The sequence below is a fragment of the Petromyzon marinus genome, chromosome 61 (genome assembly GCF_048934315.1).
Source record: "Petromyzon marinus isolate PM22_M1 ecotype Great Lakes invasive population chromosome 61, UKy_Petmar_22M1.pri1.0, whole genome shotgun sequence".
Lineage (NCBI taxonomy): Eukaryota > Metazoa > Chordata > Hyperoartia > Petromyzontiformes > Petromyzontidae > Petromyzon > Petromyzon marinus.
Genome location: NC_133727.1, coordinates 5,970,514 through 5,985,906, shown reverse-complemented (window position 1 = coordinate 5,985,906; position 15,393 = coordinate 5,970,514). Strand labels below are relative to the sequence as shown.

General features: G+C 47.9%; 1 protein-coding gene across 2 annotated transcripts in view; it reads left to right on the top strand.

Annotated features, from left to right (window-relative positions):
* The window catches only part of LOC116955738 (transforming growth factor-beta-induced protein ig-h3-like), a 254,790-nt gene that overhangs the window by 121,534 nt on the left and 117,863 nt on the right, over positions 1 to 15,393 (top strand). For both annotated transcript variants that reach the window (XM_032977008.2, XM_032977009.2), the window contains exons 11-12: positions 238 to 386; positions 10,384 to 10,520. In XM_032977008.2, the coding sequence (XP_032832899.1) occupies positions 238 to 386; positions 10,384 to 10,520 (286 nt within the window). The remainder of the gene's footprint in view (positions 1 to 237; positions 387 to 10,383; positions 10,521 to 15,393) is intronic.

The following is a 15,393-nucleotide window of genomic DNA, read 5'->3' as shown; positions in this document are numbered from 1 at the left end:
AAGCTGTTCCCAACCGCAGCTTCAATTAAGCAACGGTCGGCTTTCGCACGGTGCGAAAGAAAAGTTCACCAAGCACACGCACGAAGAAGAAAACGCTTCTCCAATCCGGCGGATTTGAGAGTGCGTAGCCCCGAGCGGCATCCTAACGTCGCAGAAGGAAGAGCGCTTCCAGACGGTCGCGGGTGACCCCCCACTCAACATCTTGGGTGCCGCCCCCCCCCTCCCATACCCCCGCAGGTCACGCCATGAGCTCCCTGCCCATGGAGCTTCCCGAGCTGCTGCTCAACCACATCATCAAGGGGCAGGTGTCCCCCTTCCAGCTCTACAATGGGCAGGTGCTGGAGACCTTGGGCGGCCGTAAAGTTCGCGTCTTCGTCTATCGCACGGTGAGCGCTGCACGGGCCTTCGGTTGCCGTGGGTGGGGGGTGGAGGCGGAGTGGGTGGGTGTGGGGGAGGTGGAGTGGGTGGGGGTGGAGGTGGAGTGGGTGGGGGTGGAGGTGGAGTGGGTGTGGGGGAGGCGGAGTGGGTGGGTGGGGGGGAGGTGGAGTGGGTGGGGGGGAGGCGGAGTGGACGGGGGGGGAGGTGGAGTGGGTGGGGGGGAGGCGGAGTGGGTGGGGGGGAGGCGGAGTGGGTGGGGGGGAGGTGGAGTGGGTGGGGGGGAGGTGGAGTGGGTTGGGGGGAGGCGGAGTGGGTGGGGATGGAGGTGGAGTGGGTGGAGGGGAGACGGAGTGGGTGGGGGGTAGACGGAGTGGGTGGGGGGGAGACGGAGTGGGTGGGGGGTAGACGGAGTGGGTGGGGGGGAGACGGAGTGGGTGGGGGGTAGACGGAGTGGGTGGGGGGGAGACGGAGTGGGTGGGGGGGAGACGGAGTGGGTGGGGGGGGACGGAGTGGGGGGGGAGACGGAGCGGCCCAAGGTGGTTAGGGGGAGAGACTTAACATCGTCCATAGACTTAACATCGGCCATAGACTTAACATTGTACATAGACTTACATCGTCCATAGACTTAACATCGTCCATAGACTAAACATTGTCCATAGACTTACATCGTCCATAGACTTAACATCGGCCATAGACTTAACATCGTCCATAGACTTAACATCGTCCATAGACTTAACATTGTCCATAGACTTTACATTGTCCATAGACTTAACATTGTCCATAGACTTAACATTGTATATAGAAGAGAAACAACAAAATAACAAAATATATATATATTTTGTTATTTTGTTGTTTCTCTTCAACGTGACTTTACCGAAAAAACTAAGAATATGAATTACTGCAGTCACGAAAGCTTTAAATCAAAATTGTATATAGACTTAACATTTTCCATAGACTTACATCGTCCATAGACTTAACATTGTCCATAGACTTAACATTGTCCATAGACTTAACATTGTGCATAGACTTAACATTGTCCACAGACTTAACATTGTGCATAGACTTAACATTGTGCATAGACTTAACATTGTCCATAGACTTAACATCGTCCATAGACTTTACATCGTCCATAGACTTAACATTGTCCATTGACTTAACATCGTCCATAGACTTAACATTGTCCATAGACTTTACATTGTCCATAGACTTAACATTATCCATAGACTTAGCATTGTGCATAGACTTAACATTGTCCATAGACTTAACATTGTCCATATACTTAACATCGTCCATAGACTTAACATTGTCCATAGACTTAACATTGTGCATAGATATTCTTAGTTTTTTCGGTAAAGTCACGTTGAAGAGAAACAAAAAAATAACAAAATATATATAAAACAATAAAAAATTCTCACGACGTTTCGACCATAACTCAAACGGTCATCATCAGGTGAGTTATGGTCGAAACGTCGTGAGAATTTTTTATTGTTTTATATATATTTTGTTATTTTTTTGTTTCTCTTCAACGTGACTTTACCGAAAAAACTAAGAATATGAATTACTGCAGTCACGAAAGCTTTAAATCAAAAAATAACATCGTCCATAGACTTAACATTGTCCATAGACTTCACATTGTCCATAGACTTAACATTGTCCATAGACTTCACATTGTCGATAGACTTAACATCGTCCATAGACTTAACATCGTCCACAGACTTCACATTGTCCGTAGACTTAACATTGTCCATAGACTTAACATTGTCCATAGACTTAACATTGTCCATAGACTTAACATTGTCCATAGATTTACATTGTCCATAGACTTAACATTGTCCATAGACTTAACATCGTCCATAGACTTAACATTGTGCATAGACTTAACATTGTCCATAGACTTAACATTGTCCATAGACTTAACAATGTCCATAGTGGAGCCACGTACATCGCAGCCTTTTCAATCCTGCGGTGGGCCAGTTGAAGATCGTTGCCGTACCCACCCAGGAACCGTGAGCTCAGTCGCACGTTCCACCCTCGTCAATTTAGGCTTTTACCGAAGACAACAAATGAATGTCCATTGACGGATCCATACCTTAGCCCCTTGGTGTTCGTACCTTTAGTATAGTTAGACTTGTATACCACTTATTTTAGATTTCGATTTAAAGCTTTCGTGACTGCAAGGATTCATCTTCTTTGGTGTTTTCGGTAAAGTCACGTAGAATGAGAATAAAATAATAAATTGATTTAAAAAAATAACACAAAAAATAACAGAATATTATTGTGTTATTTTATTTTATCAATTTATTATTTTATTCTCATTCTACGTGACTTTACCGAAAGAACAAAAGAACACTTATTTTAGGCTTAAGATTACTCTATGCTGAATGTTTGCACCTTCCTGCCAAAGTGAATTCCTTGTATGCGCGAACTTTCACGGCGAATAAAACCCTTTCTGATTCTGATACTTAGCGTACAAGTTTCAAGTCCATAAATGACGTCACGAACCTGGGGGGGTGTCAGACAATTGTGACGATGTGTGACGAGGAGGGGTGGGGGGGGGGTGAGAAATGTGACGTCACACCAAAAAGCGCAACTTTAAATAAATGTAGAATTGTTATAACAACGCTCCTACGTCATCAGAAGTGCAGCGCCACATTAAACACGCACCACAATGACAATAGTTGAAAGCGAAATAAAAGCATGTTTTATTTTCAGAATGGAAACATGTGATATGACGTCATATCTGACTTTTTGTGACGTAGCGTGACGAGGCGGGGAGAGGGGGGAGGTCAACAATCGTCCAAAATCGCGTGACGTCATTTATGGACGGCCCCTGGGTCCCTCCGCCAAGTATTTAATGTTGCACTTGGGACAAAAGCCATCGATCCTCTCCCCATCGCCAGGCTGTTAATCGGCCGTGCAGCTTCACCGAGTAATATATTTTATATATATATTTATAAACTTGTTTTTTAATTCCCCACCGAGCGAGCGCGTGTCTGTCCCGCGCGGCTTCAGCCCGAGCGCTTAGGTTCTTATACTCCTTGGTTCTTCTTACGGTAAAGTCGCGGAGGTAGCAAAAATAAATAAATAAAACACACGAATTCTTCATCACGTCGTTTCCATGGCTACTCAAGCGGTCGTACACACGCGGGAAATAAAACCCAATCACTTCGGGCGCCCCCCCACCCCCACCCCCCATCGTCCCCCCCACCACCGTCCCCCCACCACCGTCCCCCCCACCACCGTCCCCCCACCACCGTCCCCCCCCCATCGTCCCCCACCACCACCGTCCCCCCACCACCGTCCCCCCCACCACCGTCCCCCCACCACCGTCCCCCCCCATCGTCCCCCACCACCACCGTCCCCCACCCACCGTCCCACCCCCCCACCGTCCCACCAACCACCGTCCCCCCACCGTCCCCCCCACCACCGTCCCCCCCCCACCGTCGTCCCCCCCCCACTGTCCCCCCACCACGGTGCCCCCCCACCACCATAGCATAGAATTTAGCATTGAAATGGCTGAGTGATTAGCTTGTGACTGGTCACAGAAATGGCTATGTTAAAGTGAAAGCATACACATCCACAGAGGCACCTAGTACAAATCAAACAGGAGAATTTAGCATTGAAATAACTGAGGTATTAGCTTGTGACTGGTCACAGAAATGGCTGTGTTAAAGTCAAAGCCTACACATCTACAGAGGCACCTAGTACAAATCAAACAGGAGAATTTAGCATTGAAATAACTGAGTGATTAGCTTGTGACTGGTCACAGAAATGGCTATGTTAAAGTCAAAGCCTACACATCCGCAGAGGCACCCTTTGTCAAGGGATGATAATTCCTTTGTCAAGGCGCTTTGTTTCTTCTCACACAGCTTAAAGGTCGTGATCTGAGCGTGGCTTTTTCACTCCAGCGCTGTCCTACCAGACAGTCTCGTCCCTTCACCTGATGAAGGCCGCTTGTGTTGTGGCCGAAACGTCGTGAGAATATTATTGTGTTATTTTATTTTATCAATTTATTATTTTATTCTCATTCTACGTGGTGACTTCACCGAAAGAACCAAAGAAGATGAATCCTTGCAGTCACGAAAGCTTTAAATCGAAAAATCCCCTCTATTATGGATATTCGCAAGTGTCACGGGTCACGAGTGGGAATCCAAGTCGGGTCGCCGGGTGTCGTACCGCAGTGCGCGAGCCGCTAGGCACCTGACCCCTCCGCATGGGCTGCCATTGTAAGGTCACGCTCACACGCTCATTACACACACAAAGCGCTTGCCACGAATGAGCCACAATGCCTCTTCAAGGAGCATGAACCGCCATCGCGAAAACTCCGGTCATCCCCGCAGTAGCGGCGACTTTTTTGGCTTACCGTCGAAACAAAGGCGTTCACCGCATCGCGGCGCTTTCACGCGCGCTTCTGCGGCCGTCTGGAACGCTCTTCCTTCCGACATTAGGAGGCCCCTGGAGCAATGATGCACTTTAAAATACTCTAATAAAAAAAATCATTTCCTTAGAACTGCTTTTTCTTCTTTGGTTCTTTCGGTAAAGTCACGTAGAATGAGAATAAGATAATAAAATAAAATAACACAATAAAATTCTCACTACGTTTCGGCCGCAACACAAGTGGCCTTCTTCAGGTGAAAGGAACAAACCTGTCGGGACGACAGAGCTTAAATGAACGCTGTTAAGATTCGCAGCGTCTTTTAAGCTGGTTGAGAGAAGTGAGGCACCTTGACAAAGGGGTTTACAAATCAAACATGAGAATTTAGCATTGAAATAGCTGAGGGATTAGCTTGTGACTGGTCACAGAAATGGCTATGTTAAAGTCAAAGCCTACACATCCACAGAGGCACCTAGTACAAATCAAACAGGAGAATTTAGCATTGAAATAGCTGAGGGATTAGCTTGTGACTGGTCACAGAAATGGCTATGTTAAAGTCAAAGCCTACACATCCACAGAGGCACCTAGTACAAATCAAACAGGAGAATTTAGCATTGAAATAGCTGAGGGATTAGCTTGTGACTGGTCACGGAAATGGCTATGTTAAAGTCAAAGCCTACACATCTACAGAGGCACCTAGTACAAATCAAAGAGGAGAATTTAGCATTGAAATAGCTGAGGGATTAGCTTGTGACTGGTCACAGAAATGGCTATGTTAAAGTCAAAGCCTACACATCCACAGAGGCACCTGGTACAAATCAAACAGGATAATTTAGCATTGAAATAGCTGAGGGATTAGCTTGTGACTGGTCACAGAAATGGCTATGTTAAAGTCAAAGCCTACACATCCACAGAGGCACCTGGTACAAATCAAACAGGAGAATTTAGCATTGAAATAGCTGAGGGATTAGCTTGTGACTGGTCACAGAAATGGCTACGTTAAAGTCAAAGCCTACACATCCACAGAGGCACCTGGTACAAATCAAACAGGAGAATTTAGCATTGAAATAGCTGAGGGATTAGCTTGTGACTGGTCACAGAAATGGCTATGTTAAAGTCAAAGCCTACACATCCACAGAGGCACCTGGTACAAATCAAACGGGAGAATTTAGCATTGAAATAGCTGAGGGATTAGCTTGTGACTGGTCACAGAAATGGCTATGTTAAAGTCAAAGCCTACACATCCACAGAGGCACCTGGTACAAATCAAACGGGAGAATTTAGCATTGAAATAGCTGAGGGATTAGCTTGTGACTGGTCACAGAAATGGCTATGTTAAAGTCAAAGCCTACACATCCACAGAGGCACCTGGTACAAATCAAACGTGAGAATTTAGCATTGAAATAGCTGAGGGATTAGCTTGTGACTGGTCACAGAAATGGCTATGTTTTATTCTCATTCTACGTGGTGACTTTACCGAAAGAACCAAAGAAGATGAATCCTTGCAGTCACGAAAACTTTAAATCGAAACTGCTTTTTCTGTTTGGTTTGTTGCCCTTTCCGCTGCACCTCCGATTAGCACGATTGGCTACGTACGGTGTGAAAGAAGTCCAACGTACACTCCAGAGAAGCTTATAGAACGTGCTCAGTCTTCACGGGGCCTGGGATCGTCGGCCCAACGTTGGCCTCACGTCAGCCCAACGTCGGCACATCACAGTGGAGGCTGTCACTTTGCCGTGCGGCGCATTAAAAGCCACCGGAACGTTTGGGTAGAGTTGACACATTGACTGATTTACGGACGACGGTGACATTCCCCCGAAACAAAAGCTCTCACGTGGCACGCCATCAGAGGCCTCGGACTTTCTCGTGGCTCTCGTCTTCTCATTCATACATGTATACAATGACAACGACGGCAACCGCCATTCGCCACTTAGTGGCGGTGACGTCACCACGTCGCTTGTGCCAGGCTATGTGCGCGTCGAGGCCACGTGAAGTGTCGAACGCCCGCTGGCAGGAGGTCACCGGGCAGACCCAGGTGCCACGGGTCTACTGACTGAGATGACTGAGATGACTGAGATGACTGGCCGATGCACCACCTGTGCCCCCTATTGTGCCAACGTACATATATACAGAGACAAATATCCCCCGTGTAGCCTTAACAGACTGTAGGGGCAAGTGCTGTTCGCGAGCACCTATGAAGGCCGGGACGGTACACGAGGGGGTGGGTGGCCAGCACCACGCCCGACCGCCTTTGTCTCCCCAGTGGAGATGTTTACACACCGCACCGGGTACTCACTTGATGCAGAGTCGACCTAGGGGATCGCCCAGGACCGGTTCAAACAATCGTCACCAGTGTTAGCCGTGAACGGGAATCGAACCCGGGTCGCCAGGTCCATAGGGCAGCGCGCTGACCGCTACACCACCGCTCACCAGCAAATGCGTACAATCACACACACACGCACACGCACTTGCTTTTAATGAAGGCTGCAAATTCAATTATAACGACCCCGCATGCATTCCCGGCTTTCCTTTGCCTGGCTTTGTCTATGTCTCCCTCCCTGCACTTAACCCACACTGCTTTTCCCTGAAGTCCTCTTCTGTCTCGCTTGTTTTGGTTCCATTCATCAAAACTCTGGCAAAACATCTCCCAGGAATGCCCAGTAAATGCGTCCCTCTGGAGTTACCAAAGACTCTCCTTACGTAATGCTATGATGGTCCTTTTTTTCCCCGTAGGCCCGTGGCAACTGTTGCCTCTGTCCGCGTACTCCTGATGTGAAACTATTCATCAAACTCTGTAACTATTTCTTTTATGTTAGCAGGTGTAAGGCCCACTGAGCTATGGAGCTCTCTTTTGATTTAAAGCTTTCGTGACTGCAGTGATTCATATTCTTGGTTCTTTCGGTAAAGTCACGTTGAAGGGAAACAATAAAATAATAAAATATATATAAAACAATAAAATTCTCACGACGTTTCGACTGCAACACAAGGAGTCATCAACAGGTGTGAAAACGAACGGCAAGAACATTTGAAAGAAGTGACTTCTTTCAAATGTTCTTGCCGTTGCTTTTCAAATGTTCTTGCCGTTGGTTTTCACACTCGATGATGACTGCTTGTGTTGCGGTCGAAACGTCGTGAGAATTTTATTGTTTTATATATATTTTATTCTTTGATTGTTTCCCTTCAACGTGACTTTACCGAAAGAACCAAGAATATGTAGCTCTCTTTCAGAAGCGACCTGGCCATCACAAATGATAGTTTCAACGAGGTGTCTTATAATCGTGTGGATATTTTTTGCAGCCAAATACGCTAAACGCGTGACGTTGATAATAAACGTGGAGGTAAGAACCGGAGGGCCCAGAGAAAAATCCACACTACCACGGGGAGAGAGAGACACGCAAACTCCTAAATATACAGCAGCAGGCGTCAGGGTCTGGGTCGAACCCACTACCTCCGACATACCAGGCGAGGTAGTTAACATCTCCTAGCCACCGTGATGATGATGAGAGAGAGAGAGACACGCAAACTCCAAATATACAGCAGGCATCAGGGTCGGGATGGAACCCACGACCTCCTGCATACCAGGCGAGGTAGTTACCATCTCCTAGCCACCGTGATGATGATGAGAGAGAAAGAGAGATACGTAAACTCCAAATATACAGCTGGCATCAGGGTCGGGATGGAACCCACGACCTCCTGTATACCAGGTGAGGTAGTTAACATCTCCTAGCCACCGTGATGATGATGAGAGAGAGACACGCAAACTCCAAATATACAGCAGCAGGCATCAGGGTCGGGATGGAAGCCACGACCTCCTGTATACCGGGCGAGGTAGTTAACATCTCGCCAGACCCCGCCTCTCAACATTTCGACAGCGATACAAGCCTCCCCTGCCCTCTGCCACCTTGCCGGGTTTCAGATGTCTTCATAGCCGTTTCAAACTCTTCCAAGGTCACGTTTTAAGACCCCGGTCTTGAGAATAGATATTGAGTTTATTTTTTGTTACTTTTACGAGCTGAGCTTGAATCTGGGTCATCGTGTCGATTTGTCTTCATAGACAACAGCGTAGCTGACCCGAGATGCATGCACGCACGCATAGCGGGACGACAGCGAATTGACCGAGCACAGCGCAGCGTTAGTGACAAAGCCGATTTTAAATCATCTAGATTGAAAGAAACATTTTTTTTTTACAACTGCTTGTTCTGGTGTTTCGTTTTTTTTTTTCCTTCCACCGCACCTCCAATTAGCGCGGTTGGGCTACATACGGTGTGAAAGACGTTCAACATACATACATACATAGCGAAGTCTTCGTTTACAATAAAGTATTGTAACATTTTATTCATTCGTGAATAACGCAGGAAAGCCTCGATGAGTTTCACAGCTGCTTCAGGCCGATGCCGCATGATGCCCGAAGGTCAATCGATCATGAGAATAGGTTGTCCCCCTTTTATCTGGCAACAAAACAGCCGCGTTAAGTTGTTCAAGCACCAAACTTAAACCTTTTACGAGGAATCGTGTCTGCATTAACTACAATACTTGTGGTCAAAATGCAAACAAACAAACAAAAAACATACCCTGACAATATATGGTGCATTGTCTTTGAAACTGATTGGTTCACACCAGAGACAGCTTTCTTTTGAGCCTCGTCTCAAACGGTGTTAGACCAGAGGACGCCAAAAGGCGTACATTGTGACCACAAGCATCGTGGTTAATGCAGACATGATTCCTTTGTAAAAGGTTTCAGTTTGGTGTTTTAACAACTTAACACAGCCGTTTTGTTGCCAGATAAAAGGGGAAAAACGTATTCTCATACTTTGATACTGGCACAGGAGGTTCCACGATTTCAATCGATCCATCGACCTTTTTTTCTTACGTGCCAATATCACCCTCAATAAAGTGGGGATCGGGGCACACTACAGCGGAGCAGGAACGGTACGGTACGGGATGGGGGGCATGGAGCAACCGCGCTGAAGACGGAGACTCCGTCACACGACCGCGGCGGCCTAATAACCGACCATGCAGAGTAAATTGCAACTGCGCGGCGATAATAAACGTGCAACCGCGTGCAATGAATAGCACAAGGGAGGTAAGGTAGCAAATACGAATAAATAAAGTCGATGGCAAGGTAAAGAGGAAGTCCTTTTTTTTTTGAACGTGTAAAAATAAAAAAGAAATGCTGTCGTATGGGAAGGCGAGTCCGAGCAGGCGCGTCGTCTTTGCGCGGACCGCGGAACCAAGAGGCGCTCGGCGCGTTCAGGACGTCCGGTGCGCAGGCAGGCAGCGCGGTGGAGTTCCAGATTGTTGGCGATGCGCTCGAGAAGGCTTCGTTCTGTCGTCGTCGTCCCCCCCGCCGCCCCCGCCCGCTCCCACCACCAGCGTCGGGTGAACGGCCCTGGGGCCGGGCAAAAAAAATATCCTCGCCGTTCCCCAACGGGCTCTTTGTATCGAGAGGATTGTGAACTTCCCGGACGCAGCTGCGTGCGTCGCACACAAACTCTGAATTGTTGACGACGGTGGGCGGCGCGCGGCGCGTCTGGGCGGCGCGATCCGCGCGGAGGACGCGCGGTGACGGCGCTGGTGGCGTTTGATATTTTTGTTGATCGCGGTGAGCGTGCGTGCGCGTGTCCGGGCAGGCCATCTGCGTGGAGAACTCGTGCATCGCCTCCGTGGGCAAGGACGGCCGCAACGGGCTGGTCCACGTCATGTCCAAGATCCTCATGGTCCCCGACAAGAGCACGTGGCAGACGCTGCAGGAAGACGCTGACCTCAGGTGAAGACGGCGACCGGCGGCAACGACGATCATCGCGGCGACGATGATGATTGCGACCGCAGCTGCGCATATTTGCGCGGCTGGAAATTCTGGGCCGGTGGGCGGAGTGGCTGGGGGGGGTGGGGGGTTCTCGCGTCTTGCCGGAATACGATGGAACTGGAGCCGGCACACCGATGTGCTTTGCGATTTGATCCGACGACTCACTCGTCTGGGCAGAACGCCGGGAGGCAGGGGGGGGGGGTGGGGAGAGGATGGGAGGGGAAGTCTAATTGGGGGTTTTTTTGTGGGGTTTTTTTTATGGATTTTTTGTGGGTTTTTCCTTTCCCTCCCCGCGTGCGTTCGGACTGCGCCCAGAAAACGCCGTGGAAGTCATTGCCCAGGGTCTTGCGTGGGAAGCGTTGCCACATGTAGGTAAAGTGCGCTTCCAAGGTACGCTCGCACGCTAGGTAGGCATTCCTGCAGAGGTGCGTTTTACCTTCCAACGCTCAGTCAATGAACTCCCACCCACCCACCCACCCCCCCCCCCCCACCCCCATTTTTTATGCCGGTATTTTTTGTTCCGGTAAATTCTACGGGAAGTGGGCTTCAACCGGGCTAGTCCAGCATCTCGCGGCCGTTCCCGAGTCTCGCCAAGGAGGTTTGGGGGCGGTGGCGCCGAACCGAATCAGAATCGGAGTCTTTATTTTGGACAGCTGGAGGAATCTAATGAGCTAAGAAGCTCTTTTTCGACAAATGTCCAGTATGAGGAAGAGGGGTGGGGGGTGGGGGGGGGGGGAAGGTGGGTCAGCAAGTTACGATTTTATGTACGCATGGTGAACTTTTTTCGCACGGTACGTAGCCAAACGTGGTAACCGGAGGTGATGGCTTTGCCATGTTAAAGGCCACGAGTGTTATTGACAAATGCGCTGAGTTTGTTTGTGCTGTTTATGCTTTGTGCACCAGCAACCAATGCGGCAGCAGCATCGCTGATTAATATTTTATTAGCAGGCATGGTTAAGGGTGATGACTTTGCCATGTTGTAGTTCTAACATTCTCAACTACAACATTTAAATGATAAAAAAAATAGATTTTTGTTTTCCACATTCTGGATTTTGTCACATCTAAAAGCTTCTGCCCCGCTGGGAGTCGTTGTGCTAAAAATTTAAAACCATCAGCCTGCGTTCACGACTGGCGACAACCGAACCAAAGTTGATGTTTAACGAGACGCAATAGGCACGACTCCCACACGGCACGTTTGTACGTACGTGCGTACGTATGTTTGTACGTACGTACGTATGTTTGTACGTACGTGCGTATGTATGTTTGTACGTACGCACGTACATACGTTTGTACGTACGTGCGTACGTATGTTTGTACGTACGTACGTATGTTTGTACGTACGTGCGTATGTATGTTTGTACGTACGCACGTACATACGTTTGTACGTACGTGCGTATGTATGTTTGCACGTACGTGCGCACGTATGTTTGTACGTGCGTACGTATGTTTGTACGTACGTTTGTACGTATGTTTGTACGTACGTGCGTACGTATGTTTGTACTGCGTACGTAGGTATGCACGTACGTGCGTACGCATGTTTGTACGTACGTTGAACTTCTTTTGCACCGTGCATAGTCAACCGTGCTAATCGGAGGTGCTGCGGAAGGACAACAAGCTAAGCACAAAAAATTCAGTTCGAAAGAAATTCGTCGTCAATGCAGATGATTTAAAAATTGCATAGCTCCAGTGGCATCCTAATATCGGAAGGAAGAGCGTTCCAGACGGCCATAGAAGCGCGTCTTGAAAGCGGCCCGATGATTCGGTTAGCGCCGTCTGCGTTCGACGGCCGAGCCAAAAGCCAAAAGCCAAAAGCCGCCGCCGCTGCGAGGATGTCAACCGGAGTTCGCGTGGCGATGGCTTCATGCCCCTCGACGAGATCGGCAAGCAATTGCGGTTGACGTGCAGCTAGCGCTTTGTGCGTGGGTGCGTGCGGTGAGCCAAGGTGCTACGGAGTTCAGCGATTCGGAAACGACGGAGGAGCGGCGATTCATGTCAAGGCTGCTGGAAAGATAAAAAAAAAGAAAGGGCATTACCACGCTGCGGCGTTGGGGAATTACTTGGACACGAGTGGTCCGGACCCGTCCTGAATATGATCAGCGAGCAGAGAGCAGTGGCACTTTGATGGGGAGATCAAAGTGTACTCACACGAGGGGAGGGTTGCAGCGTTTGAACATTCGGTTCGGGCCAAAACACAAGGGCTTAGAATATTTTTTTTGGATTCTTTCGGTAAAGTCACCGCGTAGAAGGGAAACAGTAAAATAATAAAAATATTTAAAAAAATAAAATTCTCACGACGTTTCGACTGCAACACAAGCAATCATCATCATCAGGTGTGAGAACCACAGCAAGAAAAAAATTCAAATTTTTCAAAATTTTCTTACTGTGGTTTTTACACCTGATGATGATTGCTTGTTCATAATAAAGGTTTTTGGGTTAGATCGCGTTATTTATAAATGTGTCGTAACCCTCCACCACCCGACACGGCCAGTCAGCAAAAAAAGTGTCACGTTGACAAAAGACAAATAATTCACTACTTTAGCCCACCGGTATTTGCCCGATGATGCTGGATGTAATTACCAGCGAAACGTCACAGTACTCAAACTGTAAATGTTGTGGATTCACTCTTCAACACACCGGTGGGCTAAAGTAGTGAATTATTTGTCTTTTGTCAACGTGACACTTTTTTTGCTGATTGGCCGTGTCGGGTGGTGGAGGGTTACGACACATTTATAAATAACGCGATCTAACCCAAAAACCTTTATTATGAATAATATTGGTCGCGAAAACCTACGTGTTAAACTGATGATTGCTTGTGTTGCAGTCGAAACGTCGTGAGAATCTTACTGTTTTATATTTTTATTATTTTACTGTTTCCCTTCTACGCGGTGACTTTTACCGAAAGAACCAAGAATATGAATCCCTGCAGTCACGAAAGCTTTAAATAAAAAAAAATGTTTTCGACTTAAAACTTTCGTGACTGCAGGAATTCATATTCTTGGCTGTTTCGGTAAAGTCACGTAGAGAGAAAAACAAAAACGAGAAGAGGATCTTTGGATTGGCGTTGTAGGCTCTGAGCAGCTCCGTGGATGTTTCTACTAAGGGATGTCACATTTGCACACGTGTTGCAAGCGAGACGGCACACGTTCAATCGCGGTTCATGAACATCACGCAAGCGCGTCAAAACATCTGGCACGGACGCCGAGACCATCTTCGCGATTAATTCAGGCGCCATTCGACTTACGGCAGGAGGCAGGATCATATAATAAGTCCAATAAGGAGTAAGTCATATTCTTAGTTATTTCGGTAAAGTCACGTTGAAGGGAAACAACAAAATAATAAAATATATATAAAAATTCTCACGACGTTTCGACCACACCTGAAGACGACCGTTTGTGTTATGGTCGAAACGTCGTGAGAATTTTTATTGTTTTATATATTTTATTATTTTGTTGTTTCCCTTCAACGTGACTTTACCGAAAGAACTAAGATTATAAATTACTGCAGTCACGAAAGCTTTAAATCAAAATTTAAGGAGTAAGTCAGTTTCGAGTTCACTGTTTCGCTACAGTTTATCTTGTGTATCTTTATATCTTGGACTCAGACTCTAAACTAAACTACCAAACAATTTGTTATTTCACCAGGTAAGGCCCCCACTGAGCTATGCAGCTCTTTTCAGAAGCGACCTGGCCACCACAAATGATCGCTCAACAAAGTGGCTTACCATCATTTGTAAATTAATAGCAGCCAAATACTCTAAAAGCGTGACGTTGATTCTAAATGTGGAGGTGGGGGGGGGGGGGGGGCGGGGCGGATACCGGTGGACCCGGAGAAAAATCCACGAGACCACGGGGAGAGAGAGGGAGAGAGACGCAGAATCCAAATATACAACAGCGGGTGTCAGGATCGGGACCGAACATTTTTCCACCATTGCATCTCAGCCGGCAAGGCCCCATTGAGCCCAGCGGCTTCGTCGCAAGGACGACCGCACCCCAAGACCATCGGCAGTTGCGGCAGCCACAGGACATCGCAGTTACGTAGAGTTACACAGAGACGCACAGGGTTACATGGACACTCAACGGGTCAGATTCAGACTCGGGCTTTATTTCAGCTGGTAAGGACCCATTGAGATCAGCGGCTCCGTCGCAAGGACGACCGCACCACAAGACCATCGGCAGTTAAGGCAGCCACAGGACATCGCAGTTACGTAGAGTTACACAGAGACGCACAGGGTTACATGGACACTCAACGGGTCAGATTCAGACTCGGGCTTTATTTCAGCTGGTAAGGAGCCATTGAGATCAGCGGCTCCGTCGCAAGGGCGACCACAGCCCGAGAGAAACGTCGGCAGTGGGTGGCCGTCGCAGGGCATCGCAGGGTGAGGGGAAAGTGCAAACTAACCGGAGCTAAAAACCGAAACAAATTACTTGCGCGAAGCCCAACAAAAGCAATGTATAAATTCTTCGCACGGATCTCAGGGAGCTGAAATTATGGACGTTTTAGAGGCCAGCCAAGCGTGAGCGATCAAGCAGGGCTCAGGGAAGGCTTTGTCATCCATTGGCCACGTGACACGCTATCAGTCAAATCCAAGACAAGACAAATTCATCTCGAATGCCATTACGCTTGGCGTTTGAGTATCGATTGTGAGCATTCATTTGATTCAGCGGGCACCGAAACGGACATCCAAGCCCTCGCGTATGAAGGCATTGACAAACAAGGACCAACGATAATGCATATGTACCGCTTCGGTAATGCCGTCCAACTGATATCTCTCCTCGGAAGTGTTATTTTTTTATATACACAGATACGGAATTCACAAAATTGTAAAGAAAAAAAA